At 38.2% G+C, this 23224-nt stretch overlaps 2 protein-coding genes across 5 annotated transcripts; one reads left to right on the top strand and one right to left on the bottom strand.

Annotated features, from left to right (window-relative positions):
• Nucleotides 1-1035: 1035 nt before the first annotated feature.
• Nucleotides 1036-9814, bottom strand: mdh1b (malate dehydrogenase 1B, NAD (soluble)). Of its 2 annotated transcripts, XM_066687325.1 has the most exons (9): nucleotides 9664-9814; nucleotides 8972-9084; nucleotides 8591-8725; nucleotides 8144-8286; nucleotides 6892-7391; nucleotides 4387-4528; nucleotides 3781-3956; nucleotides 2128-2267; nucleotides 1036-1632 (listed from the first exon to the last, which is right to left on the bottom strand). In XM_066687325.1, exons 1-9 carry the CDS (start codon nucleotides 9683-9685, stop codon nucleotides 1597-1599), a joined length of 1407 nt encoding a protein of 468 aa, XP_066543422.1. In that variant the 5' UTR covers nucleotides 9686-9814; the 3' UTR covers nucleotides 1036-1596. The 2 variants fall into 2 exon arrangements, with proteins under 2 accessions (XP_066543422.1, XP_066543423.1); XM_066687326.1 differs by lacking the exon at nucleotides 8591-8725.
• Nucleotides 9815-9920: 106 nt separating this feature from the next.
• fastkd2 (FAST kinase domains 2) lies at nucleotides 9921-22730 on the top strand. Of its 3 annotated transcripts, none has more exons than XM_066687324.1 (12): nucleotides 9921-10009; nucleotides 10974-11733; nucleotides 12095-12198; nucleotides 12355-12463; nucleotides 12840-12963; nucleotides 16441-16580; nucleotides 16999-17171; nucleotides 17815-17978; nucleotides 18075-18293; nucleotides 18386-18473; nucleotides 21866-21980; nucleotides 22351-22730. In XM_066687324.1, exons 2-12 carry the CDS (start codon nucleotides 11029-11031, stop codon nucleotides 22426-22428), a joined length of 2019 nt encoding a protein of 672 aa, XP_066543421.1. In that variant the 5' UTR covers nucleotides 9921-10009; nucleotides 10974-11028; the 3' UTR covers nucleotides 22429-22730. The 3 variants fall into 3 exon arrangements, with proteins under 3 accessions (XP_066543421.1, XP_066543419.1, XP_066543420.1); XM_066687322.1 differs by having other exon boundaries at nucleotides 9952-10030; XM_066687323.1 differs by having other exon boundaries at nucleotides 9973-10037.
• The last annotated feature ends 494 nt before the right edge of the window (nucleotides 22731-23224 follow it).

Below are 23224 nucleotides of genomic sequence, written 5' to 3'. Positions count from 1 at the left end.
GTCCACATACTTGTGGCCATGTAGTGCATCTCTGAACTACTCTCCAACTACACTCCAAGTGCTTTGTGATCTTCTGGTGCAGGCCTTCTGGTCATTCCCCTGACGTACAGAGTTTCTCCTTTTATGCACCTATGCTGTGGAACACACTACGGCTAATTGATTTACTTTATCCTTTGTAAAGCACCTTGTGATATTCAGTTATGAAAGGCGCTATATAAAATAAAGATTATTATTATTATTATTATTATTATTATTATTATTATTATTATTATTATTTGTAGTAGTAGTAGTAGTAGTATATAAAGACAATAAATTGTGGCATGGGGGACACCAGTTTGACTGTCTATTCCCAGTTCCACAAATGGCTCCCCAGCATAACATTGTGTAGTACTTTAAAAGTGGACCCTTTCTGCCAATCAGACCTACATTTATTTTGGGGACTTTCTTTTAAACATACCAATTTGAATGTTTATTCCCAGAAATAGTTCCACAGCACGAATATTTTGTAGCACTACTGGACCACTTACTTTCACAAATTCTGTTCAGTTTAACAAATTGTAGAAAATGTGTGTACATTATTATTATTATTATTATTATTATTTTTAAAGTTAATTATTAATATTATTTACATAATGTATTAAAATATTTTCATTTAAAACACAAGTTGCTGAAAGCCAAATAAAAAGTATTTTTCTATTTTCGATGCCTTTGTAACATTTTCCATTGTTCCGGTGTTCTGGGTTTTACCCAGTCCCTTCAAATGTTATGAGTTAGTATGTCCTGTAACACATTATCAATTATACATGGGTTTATGGTAAAGTTGGCTTCTTTTGCGTCGTGATTTTCTTTCACACATAACTGGGTATTACTGTAAATTGTTTACCATCACTATCATTATTACTAATCACTATTATCACCTACTACTACTACTCATTATTTAGTTATACTTCATTCTCTATGGGGTTTTATTTCAATAGATGTAAATAAATACTGAAAATATAAACATATAAATCATGAATTTATACATCTTGTAATGAGTATGTTTTTATTTTATTTTATTTTAACATTGTTTAACCAAAATTAAACAACTCTTTATGGAAATATTTAATGCAATTAAAAGACTCCCATTATAAGGCAGAACATTAAGCACTCAGTATTTGTGTAATACAATTCTGTATACAGTACATACAAAAAAACAATTGTGTAGACTTTGTTATTCAGGTGTATGGCAGAGACCAGCTTTTGTTGCAGGATTAACAAGTGCAGCAGAGTACTTCTGTGGCCATATACTTAAAATTATGTAACTATAGTCAGTCAGTGATCAAGGCTCACGCTACAACTGCATTCATTATGAAATTGCTTCTACCTAACTGACAATTTCTAGATGAAAACTTAATTCACGGATGGTAAACTGATGACTTTATATATCCGATACTTCAAGTAAAAACATTTTGAAGTTATTCAGTTCAGTTTTATCTTCTACATCATAAATGCATTTAAAACACAATTTTAGTATGACTAAAAGTGATTTTGTTTTCTTTAATGAAACAATTTCATCACACATCATATCTTTCAGTCAGCTTTTCAAACTTCTTGTCAGAGTTGTTTTTCTCCGAAGGCGATCTTGTTCTCCTGGGAATTTCAGATTCAGATAAATACAATATATTCACATTAAATACAATACTGTGCTATTTTCATGGCTAAATAAAAACATACTATTGATTATCATGTTGGTAAGAATATACATTTAAAATAATGTATATAGTTCTAACTGGCTTGTGAAAATGAATTAGGTTCAATACAAACACAACGCAAATGTCTATGTGTAATTAATGACAGCTGGTAAAATTCCATTGAGAATTACATTTAATTGCACCTACCTATATCTGTGTAGACCAGCAGTTGAATATTCTTAAGAATGTTATGAAAAGTATATGGTTTCCACACTATTGGCACTCAATTATCATTATAAAATACAATTAATTTACTATTATCATGATATGAAAGTGTCAAAAAATATATAGTATTTGTGTGTGCTACATTTGTCAACCAGTTAATGTTCTCCTGTCTTAATAGTACAAAAGCTGATCTGGTGAGTGACAGTCCTTGAAAACATTTTGTACTTACAGCTATTAGCTCATTAGCAGCACTTTTCAATTTCTCTTTCAATGTGCTATTGACTTCAATATCTGATAGTACTCTCCAGGTCCCAGCCTGAAATCTCACTGGCATGGAGAAGACTAGTCCCTCGGGAATTTCAAACTGTCCTGAAAGTAACCAGGGAAATTATCCAGATATAACCATTGCAATGTCTTAACAATGTATGCATGTCACCATGATTTATGTTATTCTAAATAATAAAATATATTAATCACTTTCCTTTGCTTTTCACACATATCTTATATAGTTAGTTCGATACCTGTTCTATTGTGTTGTTAAGAAATCAGACTTTTTCAGATTTTTTTTTGCAGTAAAAGCATTAATGATTATATCAAGTACAATAGTGTTTTTTGGTAACATTTTGCATGTAAAAATAGTGTTACCGTTTGTGGCTCATATGTTTTTAGCACATGGACATTTGTATTATACAGTAGTGATCTTGTCTAACTGAAGTTTTTTTTGGCTGAATTTCAGTTTCAACACAAACTATATTTCCATACACATGAATCACTTAAGGAATATTAGCATTTGACTTTCAGTGTAAAGATTACACTGTCTTATCATAGTTCAGTCAAGTGGAATCTTTAGTTTTCTCTATTCTGCGTCACTGTTCAACAAACTCAGATAAGATAATTGATAAATACGTATAGAGTCTAATGAACAATATGTATGAATGTAAATGAATCACCCAAAAACAGTTTCAAATGAAAGGAGTGGTTACTTTCCACTGCACATGTTTTATTTTTCGGGTTTGTGTTACACACCTAAAACATTATAAAGATGATTCTAATTTGTTTTGATTCCCCAGATAAGGTGTGAGTTAATTAAAATTTAAAAATAACTGTAACTTTGTTGATTATAGGACAACAGCTGTATTTTCAATATCACAGCATGTTACGTAACACATTGTGAACTGGGTAATTCCGTGTCAATTTATACTGAGCTTCCCACCTCACCCGTGGAAGATACAGGTCAGATATAAAACCAGGCCAAATATTTAATCTCAGTGATGAATACATGCTGAGACACACCCCCTTCTGTAGTAAGAGTGGGCAATCAGACTTGAAACGTGTCTAACGAGTGATTTGGAATTTCAAATGCCCTGTGACTATGTCTGTACAGGTAGATCGAGAGCTCTTCTGGAAAATTAATGGAAAATAATTATCACCACGTTTGTATTTCTATATTTCTGGTGGAATTATCCATGTTATGAGTGATTTTAAGTGCTTGTTCAGTCTAACTTCTAAAATAGAAATTCAAATTGCTTTGGTGTGTTCATAGATTATATGACTTGCTGTATGCGGCACAGTAACTGTGTACTTTGTTAGAATTAACAACTCCCAGAAATGCCTTCTTGGTGAAAGTGTCAGAATTGCCCTGTCTTTGAATGGCTGAAACCCCTTGTAAAAGACAAATCAACAACCTGACCTTTATTGGGGGTTATAGAAGTGTCTTTGACAGAATAGCAGTACAATTATTGACAAGCCTCTTAAATACAAGGACAAACTCTACTAAGAAGGCAAAAATCATTATTTTGATACAGAATTTCTTCAGTGGGATGACAATGTGAGGAAGATGCTTTAATCATGTACACATGCTTGTACAAGAGTCTCTTTTTACCTTCACTGGGGACTCCAAGGGACAAGACTTCTCCCATTGGTGAATCCTGATTCCAGCACTGCAGGACTGTAGCTATCCCATGTGCTGCAGAGAGACCTGTTGGCCATTGTATTTTCGCCTTCACAGTCTGGTGATGAGAACTTACGGAAGGTAAGAAGTCAGTCTCCAGCCATGTGCTGTGAATGAGAAAGGAATATAGTGTTGAGGCAGAGCTACACCATTCCAGGAGATGCTTACAAGAGTTGAAAAGTTCTGAGCCGAATACAGATGAAGACATCAGACGGAGTTCATCATCTCTTTCAAAGCATAAATGAAAAAACAAAGGAATTTGGACAAAAAGTGTCCAAAATGTGATCTAAGAGGGTAGGACTTTTTCGTTTGTCACTTTGCTAAAGACCTAGGAGAACAGATAAGGGTCAGTAATAAGGAAAATCATTATTTAAATTGCTTAAGAACTCAGGGTCAAATTATGGTTGTCCATTTAGATGTGGCACTTAGCTGTTTGAGGCTATTCAACATAGCTTGAAGTGTAATAGTCTCTGGTGCTTTCATCTGTTTGCCTGGCAGGTTTGATTAGACAAATGATTAGTCCAGGTTTTACAGTACCTGTCATATATTACATCCAAGACTGACTGGGAGAATTCTGGGGGTCCCCATATGGCGCCATCATATCTAAAGACCTTAGCTCTTTGAAGATCAATGTAAAAGCTTCCGCTGATGTTCCCCCACACAATAAGGTCTTTCAGTTCTGTCAAAATTAGAAAAAGCGTTTCTTTTTGGTTGTTGTTTTCAGGTGAAAGTAGAAAACTGGGGTAACTAGAGAATTAATAAATGGAACTGTTTTACGTTGGTGTCAGAGTTATTCACTATGAAAAACAGTATGAGTAGATGACTTCCTACGCTTGAGAATAAAATGAAAAAACAGGAAACAAACTGCAGGTCTGTTTTGTCAAATGTAATTCACTGGTGAAATCCACCTGACCAAAGAAATTATTGATGCTTTGTTGTAATTGGGGGGTTTTACTCGTAAATTGCATGGAGTCTTTTACTCATACAATTTTTAGGGGAAGTGACCCAATTAAGCCCACATACAATATAAGCCCACTTGCTCATTTATTTTGAAATACAAAAAATACAGGAAATATTAGAAGGATCTGTATCACAGCTGTATCATTTTCCTTGAATTTGGTGACCAAACTTGGTGAGTGTTGATAAGAATTGTAAAATTAAGAGATTAGAAAATCAAATTAAACCTTATATGATGATTTAAAAGCAATATTTTGTATTTGAAAATATAGATTTAATGAGTTTCCGGAGCGAGCGTGGGACACTGTCAGAATGATGGTCACACAGAGATAGATGCAGTAGAACAACAAACATTGAGAAAAACTATAGCACATGGCTTTAAAGCAGAATAAGTATTGAATTTGTTCTACCAACAATAATAAACATGGTCTCAGTTGTAAAAAACAATGTATTTTATTTCTTATAAAGATATTACATGTTTACATTAACTCAATAAATAATTATTGAGGTTAATATCCCATGGACCACTGTTGTTCTTAATAAGCCCAGTAAGCCCAGAACCCATTGTACCTCATAATAAAAAAGCCTTAAATTAGATACCATTACTCAGAATACATAATTTTCATTCATGAACTTAACTACTTACCTTATTTTCATTATGGGGACAAAACGGGTAAACACAGAAAAAATTATAGGGACTGCAATAACATGATGGAAGCTTGCTGCGAATTTCGTGTGGATCACGGATGGACAGAGAAGAATAATGTAATATTCTAAGAGCAGAGTATTTTGAGAAGCTCTTTTTGTCAAAGATCTTTCACATGGGACTGCCAAGAGTTTACATTTTTGACAGTCATGCCTCAGATATTTCCCTGACCAAGGCCAGAGAAAATGAGGTTGTGCTTGACCGTCTCCCATCTCACCTCACCCACATCCTCAAGTCAGTGTTTGGTGAAGTCAAAAGCAGGGATGCACCGATATGAAAATTCTGGGCCGATATCCGATATTCATATAACAAGATCGGATCCTGATACTAATATTTTCCCTTTATTTATTAACCTATGGAACGAGAGCAGGTCGGGGGGGACCTGCATTGCAGTTCATGTGCGTCATTCATATTTTGTTAAAGGTACAAGTGTTGAACAAATCGGATGCTTAAAAGACGCAATAAAAGCAGCATCATCAGACAGAAATATTGGTCAGCAATATCGGCCATTTTAAAGCAATCAGCCGATAGCCAATATAGTAATTTTTTGCCATTTCAGCCCAATACTGATTGGTGGACGATCAATCAGTGCATCCCTAGTCAAAAGGTAATGGAGGAAAGAACTGCATTGCCATTCCTGTGTTAGCACGGACAAAATTTGAAAGGAGGATTCCCTGCAAAACTAGATGTGCTTTCCGCTGAGAGAACAACATCAGTAGCTTAGAGAGCACTGGAATATTCCCTGTGAGCCAGAGCTGGGTGGACAGACAAGTGTCCACAAATCATGCTGCTCTTTCTGAAGCACCTGTACAGACTTTCACAGCCCTAACAGCCTCGACCCCAACCCCAACAGCCAGCACACCAGCAGAGCAAACTGCCTCTACAAGTGCAACAATTCCATGTGATGGAAATTAGTCCCAGATAATTTAAAACACCATTTTAAATGGTTAGGTTGGTTATTTGAGGTCTGAATTCAATAATGAATTTACTGTTAAAACCCTTGTGGACTTATTTGGGACACGTGGGCTTAAAGGGTACATATGTACCTTATAAGCCCATTTCACTTTTGCAATGAAATAAATTAATTTAGTTTAGTCAATTCATGACAAAATTTACCACAAGTGTTTAGATGAGAGATTAATTTTTGATTTAATAACCACTTTACTGGGCAGCAATTCACATATCTATAAGAAAATATGTAAAACTCATGCTTAATTGGGTCACTTTACCCATTTGTAAATAACTGATGCCAATGGCAAATATATATCATTCATTGAGTAGCTGTACCCCGTTCTTTCAAAGTTGCTTCACGTCTTGACTCATTTCCCTTCAAAAAAAACATGTTCAAATATAACATAAAAATTCAACATCAGCCCCACCTGCACTGTTCACATTTAATTTCTTTGCCAGTTCTGATCTTGCTTCATTTTCCAGCTGAGCAGCCACTGCAACAAACTGATGCTTGGAGACAGAAGGAGAGTTTTGCTGTAAGGTGTAACATTTTAAATTGACAAAGGAATCCCCAGCAACGATGACCCGCACGCCCTTACGGGAGTGGGCATCAATGAGCTGGCCGTAGCATCGGCAGCGCTCTGAGATTTCTTTGATGGCGCTCTCTCTCGGGACCGGCTCTTCCTCTGGTTGTACATCGTCCAGAACGATGACCACATCTGCATGGAGAAAAGCCTGGGTGAGGTCTGTATGGACATTGACCTCATGGAGCAGAGGCAAGGCCAGATCTACAGTCTCCATCTTCAGACTACAAAGCTCCTCTTCTCGACCACTGGTGTCCAGAAGGTGTAGACTGATGCTGCCTTCCATAAAGACTCCTCTGTGGCCCAGCAAGGGAATGAGGTGATAGCATGCTGGACTCAAAGCGCTGAGAGAAGAGAACAGTTGGCTTTAAATTATGATCTAATCACAGTGAGAATGCAGAATGAACAAATCTAGAGCATGTCAAACACCAAGTCTAAAACCTGTTTCTTTCTTTCCCTGAGCACAGAGAGAAAATCAGCATTTCTGTGTGTATAAACCAGTCTCTAACAATCTATCCTTAATTAACAAACAATCCTTAATCAATTAATATTTCTGGTTATCTTTTTTCAATTTTGCATAAATTTTGAAATATATTTTGCTATGGCTTAGAATATCCGATATGCTGCCCAATGTTTCCAACTAAAATGTTTTTTTAAGGAAGACTGAAAGCTGACAGGAAGCCCATGTTCAGGTGAAGAAAGGTGGTGTCGTACAATAACAGTACACTACACTGGTGGTAGGATGCCAGGACACTGAGCCATGTACACCAATAAAACACCTTCCCATGCCTTTTTCTTTTGCTCTGCTTCTCTGAGGTAAATGTTTATCACTTTTTAGTTCCTTCACAGTTAATCTGTATTTTCTCAGATTTCATTTGGATCAGGATTTGGATTTTAACTAAAGGTGTAAACAATGTCATTATTTTGGGATCAACCCATGCACCACCCAGAGGACTGTCATGGACTGGTCTGGGGGCCACACTTTTAGAGCCAATGCTGTAAAGTAATACAGTCTTTAACACAAGCTTCAGTATATGTTCAAACCTGCAATTAGGTTAATATTTTAGATCACAGCTTGTTTCTTTGCCCACTCTACCTGGTAATCCATACGTGCAAAGGCTGAATTAGACTCTTGTAATAAGCTTCCTCCTCCATGATATCTTTCTTGGTCTGTAAATTCTCAGTTGCAATTTTCATCATCAGATCAGTCATCATGTCTGAGCTAATGCCATAATATCCCTGAGAAGAAAGAGGTGCAGGTTGCTTTTTCAGTTGGAGTATGCATTCAATGCATTCAATCTTCTGTATTGGGAATCGTGTTTGTGTTTCAAGAGATTCAAGATTTCAAGAGTGATAAGTTACCCATTGAAGTTACACTTGAACCACATTGCAAACTAACGGCTGTAAATTAAAAGTACACTGCTGTTGTACCCTTTACTGCCAGTTAAAATCAAACTAATTTAATTGGACTTTAGGGATCAGCCATCCATTCCAATAAATTTCTTTCTTAACAAAATACAAGAATCAGTTACATGAGTCCTACTTGTGCATGCTCCATAAAATCACTAAAGCTGCCTAAAAACAGCCCTTTTCCTCCTCTGTCGACGAGCTCTCTCCATATTATAGGAGACCTCTTGTGCTTCCAGCCGTTCTTCTCACAAGTGTCCTGAAGCCATTGCTGGGAAAGACGTAGACATCAGAGGTTATTTATACTGTTGATATATTGTGTTGCAGATCCATGCTTGAAGAAGGGGCTTATCGTTATGAAAGTTTACAATCACCTTTTCCCCTGGTATCCCATCTACATTTGACAGTAATATTCTAAGCTATAAATAAGTAAATTATCTTAAAACTATCACTGGATGAAGCATAACTTTATGGGAAGTGTCAAAATCCTCCTTCTGTTAGTCTGACAGATTCTTACCTCCCAGTCTTCTGGGTGTTTGCAGATCTTGTGGATGCTACAGCTGGGAAGGTTTCTCTGAAGGACATCTGCAAGCAGCTCAGCTTTAGCATAGTAAGGACAGTCTGCCTTACCTAAAGAAAACAAAGGAAAATGATGTATACTGTAGGCCACTTGTCTATGAAATAAAACAGTGTTTCTTAGTCATATTCCTTGTTGAGGGTCACAAGGTCCTGTGTTTTTAAAGCAAGTAATGATCTAGAGACTTGCAAATGTGGCTTAGATTTCACTGCATTTGACCTCATTCGACACCTGATTTACAGTCAAATTGCATAGTTCATTCAGCTTGTATAACATGATATAAATGCAACATGACACTAATCACGATCAGCAAGTACTTATCTGTCTGTGTACACTTTTAAAAAGTGCTGTTGGCATTTATTTATTCACGCACTTATTTTTGCAAAATCGACAATCTCCAATTAATGCTCGTGTCCTTGTCATAATTAAATATATCGCTATTAAACCTAAGTAATTAACATATAAACTAATGCAGATGGGATTTAAAATAGCTACTGCGCTTATTTCCGCCTCCGTAACAAACAATTCACATATTACTCTTTTTTAATTTAGTTAAAAAATATTGTAATCATAAAAATAAGTGCATTGAGTTAATATGTTTATATCAATAGGTTTTCCGTTGTTTCTCTTACCCGCCAGCACGAATCCGGCCATTTCGCTTGTGTTTAAAGTTTATTTGGGTTGCTTAGTAACCCAGTGGTGTAACATGATGTCTCCTCCGACTGGAAACAACGTGACTGTGCATCACATGGAGAAATGATGGATATGTTTGGCACCTGGAAACTACAGATGTTAAGACAAATGTCCCTATGTATTTCTACGTTTATAAGACAAAAACATAAGCATGGATATAAACTGTTTAAAAAGCAAAAGGCAGCGCCAACGCGAAGTCCACGTCTGTAAAGTATCGCGAGAGACCGGGATTCAGCAGGTGACCAGCACTGTCATGGCTGCGCCCAGAGTCAATGCGCGCTTATGGTGAGGATGGATTTTTTGAAGGTTAACAGTAATAAGAATTATTTTTCTATTTTTGATGCAAATCTCATACAATGTTGTGTTGAGGTTATTCGGATAAGAAAAACGTAACGCTGTCTGTTTTAATGTTGCTTTAAAGATCTCAGTTTCAATTTCTTAAACGTAGTAATTTGCTAGCATCACCAGCTAGGCTAAATGTAACGTTAAAAACGGTTTAGCAACTCGTGAATATGGTCGAGGTTGTATCTTTTAATTAATATAAAATGTTGATAACGGAATTCTGGACTTTATAATCAATAGCAATTAGTTAATGCTACACTTTGTCCAAGAGATGAGAGTAGTAGTAGTAGTAGTAGTAGTAGTAGTAGTAGTATGCTCATTATTAACCTGAGATTCGCATCTCTTTGGTTACTTCCTGGTTCCTTCTGTATTGGCTACATTTTTGTCAACTGTATGCCATGAGATGTGGTTTAGTCTAATTCAATTAAAATACAACAATACAATGTTCTGTATTTTTTTTATATAAGATATGCAGCCTATAAAGATGCTTTGTAAGATAATATTCTTAATGTTAAAGTTTTAAGTTACAAAGCATGTAGGCAAACTTATTGTGCTACTTCTGTTGCAGCTCCAAAGGAGGAGCTTTGCCTGCAGTTTAAATGCATTTGTGGTGATAAACCTCTTCATAGGACATTGTTTTGTGTCAGACCTTTTTCTATGCACCACATATTTACTTCACCACATACTCCTTTTATTATAACTTGTTTTAGGTTTTTGGTTTGTGGTAGATGAGTTTTGATCCAGTAGTTTTAAGTAAACAAATATAGGCCCTAATCATAGTCATTATGGCTAAATAATTAGTATGTCACAGATGGAAAATAATATAAACTGCTCTTATCTGTTTTATACATTTTTTTTCTGTTTTGAACTTAGTACCTCATTTCTAATTTCTGTGTCCTATTTTTAGGTAATGCTTGGTGAAATTCAGATCACAGTGAATTCATGCAGCTTTGCTTAGAAAAATGAATATCCACATGCAGTGTAATCAGTTGCTCAGACAAGCACTACTGTTGTACAGTAGTTCTTGTCGAAGATATTTTGGTTCCCGAGGACCCAGGAATAGCATAGCACAGTTAAAGCAGCTTGGTCTGAGGGTTTCTGCTTCTCACAATCTTCACCATAAAGACAGTTCCTTTGGTTGCTGTGCAGCCAGAGCTGGGACCACCTCGGTCAGGTTTTATGGACAGGATGAGAGACCAGGGCAGGTTCCAAAGACGGAAGGAGAGGATCAAAGCTCAGGGCACCCTAGGGAGTCTGAGGCTGTTAATGCAGCTATGACAAGTTCCCTTCATACGCTCTCTGAAGAGCATGAGCCACCCTATGCCAAGCCAGCAAGGCAAGAGGCCTCCTTCTACGAACTGCTGAGAGCCTGCCAGTCTCCCTCCGACATCTTGGACATGGCCGGCAAATACACCCTGACCAGGAGGCGGGTGAGTAACAGCCTGAGCAGAATCTGGGACACTATCAAGAAGATGTCGGATGATCAGAGGTGCTACGAGAAGAGGCTGATTTACGAGCACCCTGTCTTTGAGCATCTGTGCCAGAAAGTGATGCAGGACAGCCAGAAGATGAGGAATGACGACCTGGCTTACAGCCTGCTGGCGTTGCTCAAACTGGGGGTGTCGCAGCAGAGCCGGGTCGTTCAGACTCTCCTCAGGGTGGCTCAGGTAATAGATTCAACACTCAATGTCTTTAGTGTCTCCTCCCTTGTTGTAGGATCTCTTTGTCTGATGTTCCTTGCATTTTAATAACAATTTATGTTGCAGCAACTGAATTATCCTAACACTGTGTTTAAATAAACCCATGCTTCAGCTTCTTAAGCTCAAGAACTTCTCAAATAAGCAATTAAGAACTAGCAGCATGATCCAGGACTAGTCTACAAAACCCCTGTTGTATCCTAACAATCCCAACCTTATAAGGTTCATGAAGCTTGATAGATGGATGGATAATAATGATGTCCTGTTCCCCTGTAATGACTGATAAATGTTGTGGTTGCAGCAGAATTTGAGTATTTTCTATTCACTGCAGGAACACCTTAATAGCTTTGATGAGAAGGCCCTGTCCATTTTAGCTAACTGTCTGGAAGAAATGGAGAGCAGTATGAATGTGGATGCACTGAAAAGTGGTGTCAGGTAAGATGTGGCTTGAATTTAAATGCTTTGTTAGGACTTTTTGTTTCCAAAGCTTCTCACAGAGGGGAAGTTCTAGAGGGAATATTTAAAAATTGTTACACTCCATTTAAAATAATAAACTTTTACATAAACTTATTTACAATAAACTGTTCCCAGGCTGCTTGTGGAGATTCGCATCCCCGAAATTAAGAACGTGTTTGCTCTGCAAAGCATGATGAGGTGTGTTGGGAAAGACGCCCCCTTTTCTCTGAAGAGAAAGCTAGAGGTAGGCCTTCTGGTCACAAAGCTGGTTTTATTATTTTTTTTTATTCCACTTTTCCTCTATCTCAAATGCTCTCAAGAAATGTTTCACAGTGAATCAATGCTTTGCTTTCTTAAAATCTTCTTGAATAATTCTAATAGCTGAGATATATAGGTGATGATTCTAAGACACTTCTGTTCAGATAATAATAATAATAATGTATGTAATATGTGAAGTTTATGCAGTTCCAAGGATCTGAGCTTCCTTTTTTCTGGGAATAAATGTGGAAACGCTACTGATAATGCCATAACTTATTGATTATATGCTGGTATGTGTTAATTTGTATCTCAGAGCACATATCATTTAATATTTATATATTTTGCTTTCAATTTTAACACAGGAAAAGGCTCTGTCTACGATGCATCAGTTCTCCCTGACCAATTCCCAGCATATGTTCACAACGCTGGCAGCAATGAAATTCACATCGAAGCCTTTACTGGATATATGCAGTCAGAAGATTAGTGGTAAGTGGGGTTTCATCCTAAATCTTCCAAACTTCAAAGTTAATTATATTTGTTCTATAGATGATGTACATGGCATATCTATTTACACATAATTACAAAAAGTGTGGAAAACCAACACACATTCAAAATATTTGTATTGAGGTTGAAGCCCCCCTGGGGAAGAAAAAAGGCTGGGGAAGGGCTTTAGAACGTCTTAGGTTACCAATAAAACCATAATTAATACAGTCTGTAGACTATATTATGCTTTACATTTTAATCAAGGGATCAGTTGACCTTATTTATACCCCAGAAAGCCTTAAGATTTCCATGGGGTTATCCCAGTCATATTAATATGGACATTGGGACTGTTTTTTTGTTTGTTTAATTTTCAGTCCACTTCTATACTAAGCTACTCAGCAGTCTATGCACATGAGATATATTCAATTTTTTATTTGATATTAGTTTTCTGCATATTTGTTTTTTTTATTAATTTATTTTGTTCTAATGGGTCAATTGCAATAAACTGAAAGCAGCGCACTTACTTGAGATTATCCCATGGTTAGTATGTAGCTCCATACTAAACTAGTCCACAAGTTAAATACCGATTGCAAAGAATTTGGTGGCTGAAGTTAGTCTCCAGTTGCGACCAAAAAAAAAAAAAGTCTCCATTGCCACGAACCACAAAATCACTGCTGCTGCTGCCCTCTAGAGGAGGGACTAACTTAGTCCTACTCCAGCTATGTACTAACTATGGATATACCATACTAAGGGGAACAAAATGTGAAAAAATCAATGTATTGACTACTTTTGTAACTATTCATAACCACACATTTTTTTACATTTTTGTTCTTTACATTGGCAATATATTTTTAATGTGGCAAATGCTCTGGTGTACATGGATACAAATTGATAGCTAAAACATTTTTAATAATGTAAAAAAACAGTGTACAAATTGTTGGCTGCAAGGTTTCATTAAATGCTATGACATAACAGAATATAGACTGTTGTAGGAATTATTGCCCAGTTATATGCATAATATGAAGCTATATATAGTGGGCTGTATGTAGCCTATAGCCGACTTAGTCTAGATAATGTGTTTGTGTTTCTTTTGGGGGAAATAAAGTGCAATTGGAAATGCAATTTAGCTTTAGCTCCATATATTTGTGCCATAAATACATATTGAGTTTTAATTTATACAGTGAGGGGAAAAAAGTATTTGATCCCCTGCTGATTTTGTACGTTTGCCCACTGACAAATAAATGATCAGTCTATAATTTTAATGGTAGGTGTATTTTAACAGTGAGAGACAGAATAACAGCAAACAAATCCAGAAAAATGCATTTCAAAAAAGTTATAAATTGATTTGCATGTTAATGAGTGAAATAAGTATTTGATCCCCTATCAATCAGCAAGATTTCTGGCTCCCAGGTGTCTTTTATACAGGTAACAAGCTGAGATTAGGAGCACTCTTTTAAAGGGAGTGCTCCTAATCTCAGCTCGTTACCTGTATAAAAGACACCTGTCCACAGAAGCAATCAATCAATCAGATTCCAAACTCTCCACCATGGCCAAGACCAAAGAGCTGTCCAAGGATGTCAGGGACAAGATTGTAGACCTACACAAGGCTGGAATGGGCTACAAGACCATCGCCAAGCAGCTTGGTGAGGTGACAACAGTTGCTGCGATTATTCATATATATATATATACACTCACCTAAAGGATTATTAGGAACACCTGTTCAATTTCTCATTAATGCAATTATCTAACCAACCAATCACATGGCAGTTGCTTCAATGCATTTAGGGGTGTGGTCCTGGTCAAGACAATCTCCTGAACTCCAAACTGAATGTCTGAATGGGAAAGAAAGGTGATTTAAGCAATTTTGAGCGTGGCATGGTTGTTGGTGCCAGACGGGCCGGTCTGAGTATTTCACAATCTGCTCAGTTACTGGGATTTTCACGCACAACCATTTCTAGGGTTTACAAAGTCCTGTGGGTGAAAATGCCTTGTTGATGCTAGAGGTCAGAGGAGAATGGGCCGACTGATTCAAGCTGATAGAAGAGCAACTTTGACTGAAATAACCACTCGTTACAACCGAGGTATGCAGCAAAGCATTTGTGAAGCCACAACACGTACAACCTTGAGGCGGATGGGCTACAACAGCAGAAGACCCCACCGGGTACCACTCATCTCCACTACAAATAGGAAAAAGAGGCTACAATTTGCACAAGCTCACCAAAATTGGACAGTTGAAGACTGGAAAAATGTTGCCTGGTCTGATGAGTCAGAATTTGGCGTAAACAGAATGAGAACATGGATCCATCATGCCTTGTTACCACTGTGCAGGCTGGTGGTGGTGGTGTAATGGTGTGGGGGATGTTTTCTTGGCACACTTTAGGCCCCTTAGTGCTAATTGGGCATCGTTTAAATGCCACGGCCTACCTGAGCATTGTTTCTGACCATGTCCATCCCTTTATGACCACCATGTACCCATCCTCTGATGGCTACTTCCAGGAGGATAATGCACCATGTCACAAAGGTCGAATCATTTCAAATTGGTTTCTTGAACATGACAATGAGTTCACTGTACTAAACTGGCCCCCACAGTCACCAGATCTCAACCCAATAGAGCATCTTTGGGATGTGGTGGAACGGGAGCTTCGTGCCCTGGATGTGCATCCCACAAATCTCCATCAACTGCAAGATGCTATCCTATCAATATGGGCCAACATTTCTAAAGAATGCTTTCAGCACCTTGTTGAATCAATGCCACGTAGAATTAAGGCAGTTCTGAAGGCGAAAGGGGGTCAAACACAGTATTAGTATGGTGTTCCTAATAATCCTTTAGGTGAGTGTACACCACTCGCGCTTGTGTTATTTAGAATTCCACTCCTTCCCTGGGCAACTACGCCCACACAGGATTTGAAGCACTGGCATTGGCCATTGGAGTAACTGTCAATATTTTTTGATGGAGCCAATCACTTTGCAGGAAATGCTTGTCAATCATTTTTTATGTGGCCTTCATTAATGACAGTAAGGCAGCAGAAAAAAACGAGGAGGGACTCGGGAACAAATGTCTCGGTGCTGGTCGTGTGTTACTAGAGTTGATGTTAGTTAGAGAGTAGTTTTGAGATGGTTAATTAGCAGATGAAACCGCTTATAAAGTAGCATGCTATAATCACACAGGTTTTATAACTTGTATGTTAGTTTATACAATTGGACAGGTTCTTGGAATTTGTGATTTTTAATGCTACATCAATATTTTAAAAAACAAGCTAGCTATAGTCAAGGTGAAGACAGGGTAAAATTACTGTTTGGTAAAGTCTTTGTCTTGGTGGTGTTCCTGATGTGTGTACTGATATCTGTCTTTCTGGTGGGTGTTTAACCTACCTGGTACACAAACAAAATATTTCACCATCCATGATGAACACTAGTCAGGAGATGTGAGTTCTTCAGAATGAGTCTTTCCTCAGCAGTTTTTATTTTGTCATTGTACAGAGAACATGCACAGGATCCCCTTCTGGAGGCTGGTATACCTGCTTAAGTCCTGCAGAGACCTGCGGTACCACAATTACACCCTCTTCTCCAGCACAGGGGACTACCTGGCATCGACCTTCGACATGTGGAATACCAAGCAGGTCAGACTCGCTCCTAGATTTGCTTTATTTTCACATGTGTCAAATACAACATGTAAAAGCATGGCTAAAATTGATCCAAAGTTTAATGGAAAGGGTTATCTGTGTCTTTGTACCCATTTGTGATCGATCTGGTCCTGTTATCCTATTCCCTATCCCCCTTTCCCTTGAGTTCCTACATAACCCCTTTGTACCTTAGTTGCCAGTTAGAGTACCCCAGTTCAGTGGTACCCTTGAAAGCCACAGAAGAGTAGTAATAAGATGTTTGTGTTGGGCAAGACAATGTTTCCATGGTTTCTTAAAGAGGTACTTTGAGTATGGTATACAGGTCCAGTTTAAAAATACTATTAAAATGAACTCTCAATATTTATGACATAAAGACAGTTGGGTGCGTAGTATTAACTATGCCATGTATTTGCAGGTCGTCACCTTTCTGCTGCTGTTTGAAGAGCTGGGATTCTGTCATGTGTCTTTAATGGACACCTTTGCACAGAAGGTGATGGATGACTCAGACTCTCTGACTCTGAAAGATGTCCTGAACATTTTGAAAGCATACTCACTGCTTAACTATGTTCCTCAGAACCATAGGCAAAAGTAGGTCCTTTCAGCACTTTTTTGCTGTGCTGATTGTTAGATTTGTTTATGTATTGAAATGTTTTCGTTGTTAATGTCTGCAATGTTAATGATTTGATGTTGACCTGACTGAGCTGAATGTACGAAGTTAGTCCATGAAGTTAAAAGCTGGAGATAAGCTGCACATGATGCTGGCCTATACAAGAGTCTGTGGCTTCTATCCAATCCAAAGGGATTCTATACAGATGTTGGGTCTGACACAGGACAGTTTTTGCATTTTAAGGCATTCTGGTGACAAAGCATATTCTCCTCCCTATATTGCCAATCAAATCTATCTATCGATTGTCAAATACAAAAGCACAGTCCCTAAAATTTTGTTTTATATGTCCTTATGTCTTTGTACTGGTGTAACAGGCAAGGATCTGTGTTATTTCTGTTCCATTCTATCATTTTTAGAAGTTATTAAACTTAGAAGCATAACCCTTTGTCCCAATCGTGGCTACTGTAAATGCCCCAAAAGAGAGCTCTTCTGTATTTCAAGATATGACATCTTAACACATACTAGATAGCAGATAAGTCGACATCTAAAGAGCATGGGATTTGTGAAGTGAAGAGGGGTGTAATGACATTGAGAGACCAAAGTTACTTTCCTGTTCTACGGCAGGTTTCTGGAGAGTCTGACCAATGTGTTGGAGACGTACCTCCACAAGATCATCCCGGGTGAGCTCCTGAGGGCCGTCTTCTCCTTTTGTCTACTGGGACACTTCCCTCAGGCATCCCTGGACAAGCTCCTTCAGAAGGAGGTTTTTGATGAGATTCTCTACCAAGGTCAGACCACAAATCCACAGCCCCTTTCTAGGAATCGTAGGTTTGAGGGCTGCAGAGAGATGTTGATGCTAACAACAACCTCCACTTCCTTTGCAGATCCCAGGTTCTCGGGTCTCAACGAGCACATGCTGCACTACGTCAATCTTTGCATCCAGCTGGATTGTCCCCCTATCAGCACCACAACAACCATCAGCCCTGTGCGGCCCCCCTCTTTGACTTTCAATGTGAACTCTGGGCTCCATGGTACTTTGCAAAGCATTCTGGGAAGGGGTGCGTTCCAGCAAGCGGTGCTTTTAGACAATGGGTATTTCATAGGTAAGTGTACAGTTGAAAATGGTTGAATCGGCCTGAGATTCGCTGTTCAAAAACCCAACTTTTGAGGAACCTACGCATGCTCTATATTTCAGATTTTCTAATTACACTTGACAAGGACCGGAAAAACATCTGCTCTTTGACTCAAGAAAATGATACCACTGCTCACGAAGACTATCAAAGGTACTAATAGTTATTCTGCATGGAATTATTAACACTGTATATAAAGACAATCATAATTTTATATTTTTTCTAATAAATGTGGTGGCTTTTTGGGGCATTTAAGCCTGCAAACAGACATTGATTTAACTGTCTAGGTGCTCTTGTGTGTTTGACAGCAGAGTTTAAATGTTGGTTTTCTCACAAAACTGTTCAGTGGGTGACTGTACAGCCCTCTAGTGGCTCAGTAAGAATTTAAAAATAATGCACAATATACAGTGAGGGGAAAAAAGTATTTGAGCCCCTGCTGATTTTGTACGTTTTCCCACTGACAAAGAAATGATCAGTCCATAATGTTAATGGTAGGTGTATTTTAACAGTGAGAGACTTAATAACAACAAAAAAATCCAGAAGAACGCATTTCAAAAAAGTTATAAATTGATTTGAATGTTAATGAGGGAAATAAGTATTTGATCCCCTATCAATCAGCAAGATTTCTGGCTCCCAGGTGTCTTTTATACAGGTAACAAGCTGAGATTAGGAGCACTCTCTTAAAGGGAGTGCTCCTAATCTCAGCTCGTTACCTGTATAAAAGACACCTGTCCACAGAAGCAATCAATCAATCAGATTCCAAACTCTCCACCATGGCCAAGACCAAAGAGCTGTCCAAGGATGTCAGGGACAAGATTGTAGACCTACACAAGGCTGGAATGGGCTACAAGACCATCGCCAAGCAGCTTGGTGAGAAGGTGACAACAGTTGCTGCGATTATTCACAAATGGAAGAAACACAAAATAACTGTCAGTCTCCCTCGGTCTGGGGCTCCATGCAAGATCTCACCTCGTGGAGTTTCAATGATCATGAGAACGGTGAAGAATCAGCCCAGAACTACACGGGAGGATCTTGTTAATGATCTCAAGGCAGCTGGGACCATAGTCACCAAGAAAACAATTGGTAACGCACTACGCCGTGAAGGACTGAAATCCTGCAGCGCCCGCAAGGTCCCCCTGCTCAAGAAAGCACATGTACCGGCCCGTCTGAAGTTTGCCAATGAACATCTGAATGATTCAGAGGAGAACTGGGTGAAAGTGTTGTGGTCAGATGAGACCAAAATTGAGCTCTTTGGCATCAACTCAACTCGCCGTGTTTGGAGGAGGAGGAATGACCCCAAGAACACCATCCCCACCGTCAAACATGGAGGTGGAAACATTATGCTTTGGGGGTGTTTTTCTGCTAAGGGGACAGGACACTGCACCGCATCAAAGGGACGATGGACGGGGCCATGTACCGTCAAATCTTGGATGAGAACCTCCTTCCCTCAGCCAGGGCATTGAAAATGGGTCGTGTTTGGGTATTCCAGCATGACAATGAGCCAAAACACACAGCCAAGGCAACAATGGAGTGGCTCAAGAAGAAGCACATTAAGGTCCTGGAGTGGCCTAGCCAGTCTCCAGACCTTAATCCCATAGAAAATCTGTGGAGGGAGCTGAAGGTTCGAGTTGCCAGACGTCAGCCTCGAAACCTTAATGACTTGGAGAGGATCTGCAAAGAGGAGTGGGACAAAATCCCTCCTGAGATGTGTGCAAACCTGGTGGCCAACTACAAGAAACGTCTGACCTCTGTGATTGCCAACAAGGGTTTTGCCACCAAGTACTAAGTCGAAGGAGTCAAATACTTATTTCCCTCATTAATATGCAAATCAATTTATAAGTTTTTTGAAATGTGTTTTTCTGGATTTTTTGGTTATTCTGTCTCTCACTGTTAAAATACACCTACCATTAAAATTATAGACTGATCATTTCTTTGTCAGTGGGCAAACGTACAAAATCAGCAGGGGATCAAATACTTTTTTCCCTCACTGTAGGATAGAATTGCAGATAAAATGGGTTTCAATAGATGTGCACTATAAGAATGTGAATGGGTGTATCATATCTTTCCAATACCTAGGATAGGAGATATTTACATAAAATCTTAATACTTGTATAATTGTGACTGCCAGTCCTCACTAAATCAAGCACTAGATTACATTTCTTACACATAGACAGGTAAAGGCAAGGCAACTCACATTTAAATTGGTGACTGTATTAGAAAAATAAAAACAAATATGTTCCGGAAAAGCAATTTGCGTGTGGTCTGCTGACTTGCTAAATTGTGGAGCTTGAGGGTGGTGTCGTACACACAATATAATTATATTTTATCATTATTGCGTATATTTGTTTATGTCTAGGCTTAGATCGATTGTTAAATTAATTAATGGAATTGAATTGTAGGGCTTAAATTTTAATCTAGACCTAACAGAAAATTAGCTACATTTGTATTTGCTTATTTATTTTATGAAATTATTAATTATAGCTGTCAAATGGAGGTATTTTTTATTGAAATCAGTTTGAGAGTAGTTTAGTAGTGAATGCCACTTTATATCTAGATTTTTGTTGGTCGTATTTTTTTTTTTTGTAAAAACTATCCTACTATTAAATTACTACTACTATTCGTGCTCCTACTATCCTTTATTAACATGCATTTGCAATGCCCAATACACTTTTTGGGCTTTGTGATTTCCTCTGTAGTTTGAAATACATTTTAAATTGGGTCTTTGGAATTATAGTTTCATGAAGTGGATGGGATGTTTTATTCTAGTACCTTTAGTGGTCGTAGGATGATGATTCACTCAATGGGGGCCTGCACAGCCCCTAGATCCCAGCCTATATGTTGAGTGCCATCAGCGCTCCATTTCAGATATCTTTCTGTTCTGCCACTCTCACATCTGAGCACAACATTTGATTTTAATAGCAGCACTCGATTAACAGCATTCTGTCTGTTTCCTATTTGAAACCAATGGCAGACTGAGAAGGGCGTCATGTTTGGGCGGTTTCAATTATCTTTGAAAGGCTTCAGTAATGGTGAGAGTACGACAGACAGCCGGAATCAACAGTTCGTTCTGACAACTTGTGAGAATAAATGACTCATCGGCCCTGTGATATTCTAATATATTAATTATAAGATAAGATATTATAATTTCTTGCAGAATAACAAGATACAAGCATTGTTCTGCAAGATAAGTTGAAATGGGGACTTTGATTTTTATTGAGAAGGCGAGTCACACACATGCATATGGCAATGATGCTGTAGATCATTGCCATATGGATGCCTTTCCATATTCCATCACAGAGTGCTGTTCACTGTAGCTTGCACAACAAAATAAACATAGTATTATACAAATGTAGTATTCCACTTAACTAGTTAAGTCCTTGCAACCCTTCAGACTAGAATCTGGTTATTCCTGGTATGTTTCAGGGAAATGTTTAGATGTCTAGTCAACCAATTAACAGAAAGTATAAGCAATTGAGGACAAACCCCACTTGCAATAGGACTTCCAGATCATGTTTTGCCTATTTTTCCTCTGACCGGTCTTGCAGAGTGGCAGTCCTGTGTCCCTCTGCTTCCTCCTTCTGTCTTGGTACCACCCAACCCAGGGGCAAACTGGCCATGAAGATGAGGCACCTTGAAGCGCTGGATTATTACACTGTACTGGTGAGTTAATCTTTGTTCTGTAGCACATAAATCTAGCATTATCTGAGTTCTGATGTTGATCACATGAATCCACACTTACCTTAACCCTTAAACCTAACCCTGTTATACACGTGATTAACCTAAAAACTCAGATGCACAGGCACGTAAATAAGTGCATGACATATTTGTGTTTATCCTGTGGTATTCGTATATTAATTCATGAGGAATCATAGTACCTTATTGTAAAGTGTGATCCAAATTTGTGTAACAACAAATTTGTATGTGTCTGGTTTGGCCAAACAAGCTTGAGATTTTCTTTCCCTCTTTTCCCTCTTCCTCCCTGTTCTATTATGGCTGGATTTCCCAAAATATGTAACTTTTTGTTTTCTAGGTGCCAGAACATGAGTTTGCTGAGCTTCCAGAAGAAGAGAAGGGGGAGTTCATGAAGAAGAGAATCTTTGCCAACTGAGGAGCTCTGTCAACGTGAAGGAGAGCCCGAAGTGACATGCACCTTCGTTAACAGACCGTATTTGGTCTTGTGCGTCAGTGATGGGAGGAAAAGACTGTTTTACCAGGCACCGGAACAATAGGTCAGGTGTAGAAGCAAGACGTACACCTAGGATTTCGAAACTAAGAGATGCTACAAAAACAAACGTCTGACCCCATACCACATGAAAACAGGGCTGTGAAACAACTGCCTGGTTTTTCGAACCTTGCTAACATCCTGTTTTAAAGAACTGAAAATAAAATGCTGACTGTGCTTCTAAGAAATGGTCTATTCTTTGCTAATTCATTAAAGAAAATTCAGGTAATGCAACACATCTAGGTCAAGGTGTAACAGCTAGTGAACAGGATAAAACCATTAAAGAAATATGTTGCCTTTAACTCTGTTGGCTGTCATGAGAGATTGAAGGTTTTGTTTATTGAGGATCTTGAATGGCATTAGTGTTCTGAACTGCAATGTATAACTCTCAAATCACTTCAGTGGCACAGAATATGCTGTATCATGCTGGTTCATTCTAATAACCAATTAATATCCACAAATTAAAATAATGTCTACATAGTGTGACAGTCCAAAAGGTTTTTGGTCACTGGTCACTGCCTTAAAAGCAGTTTTTTTTTTAACCACTGAACATGATTAGTTTTTTTTTAAATGAATGCCACTACAGAACCTGTGGGCGAGGTTCAGAAGAAAATGTGCTTAATCATGCTTCTTTTCTTATTCTTTGCAAAGTCATTCGTGTTGTGCAGGGTCATGAAACGAT

This window comes from Amia ocellicauda, chromosome 16 (genome assembly GCF_036373705.1).
Source record: "Amia ocellicauda isolate fAmiCal2 chromosome 16, fAmiCal2.hap1, whole genome shotgun sequence".
Lineage (NCBI taxonomy): Eukaryota > Metazoa > Chordata > Actinopteri > Amiiformes > Amiidae > Amia > Amia ocellicauda.
Note: the sequence above shows the minus strand (reverse complement) of the source record. Positions and strands in the feature narration are given on the sequence as shown.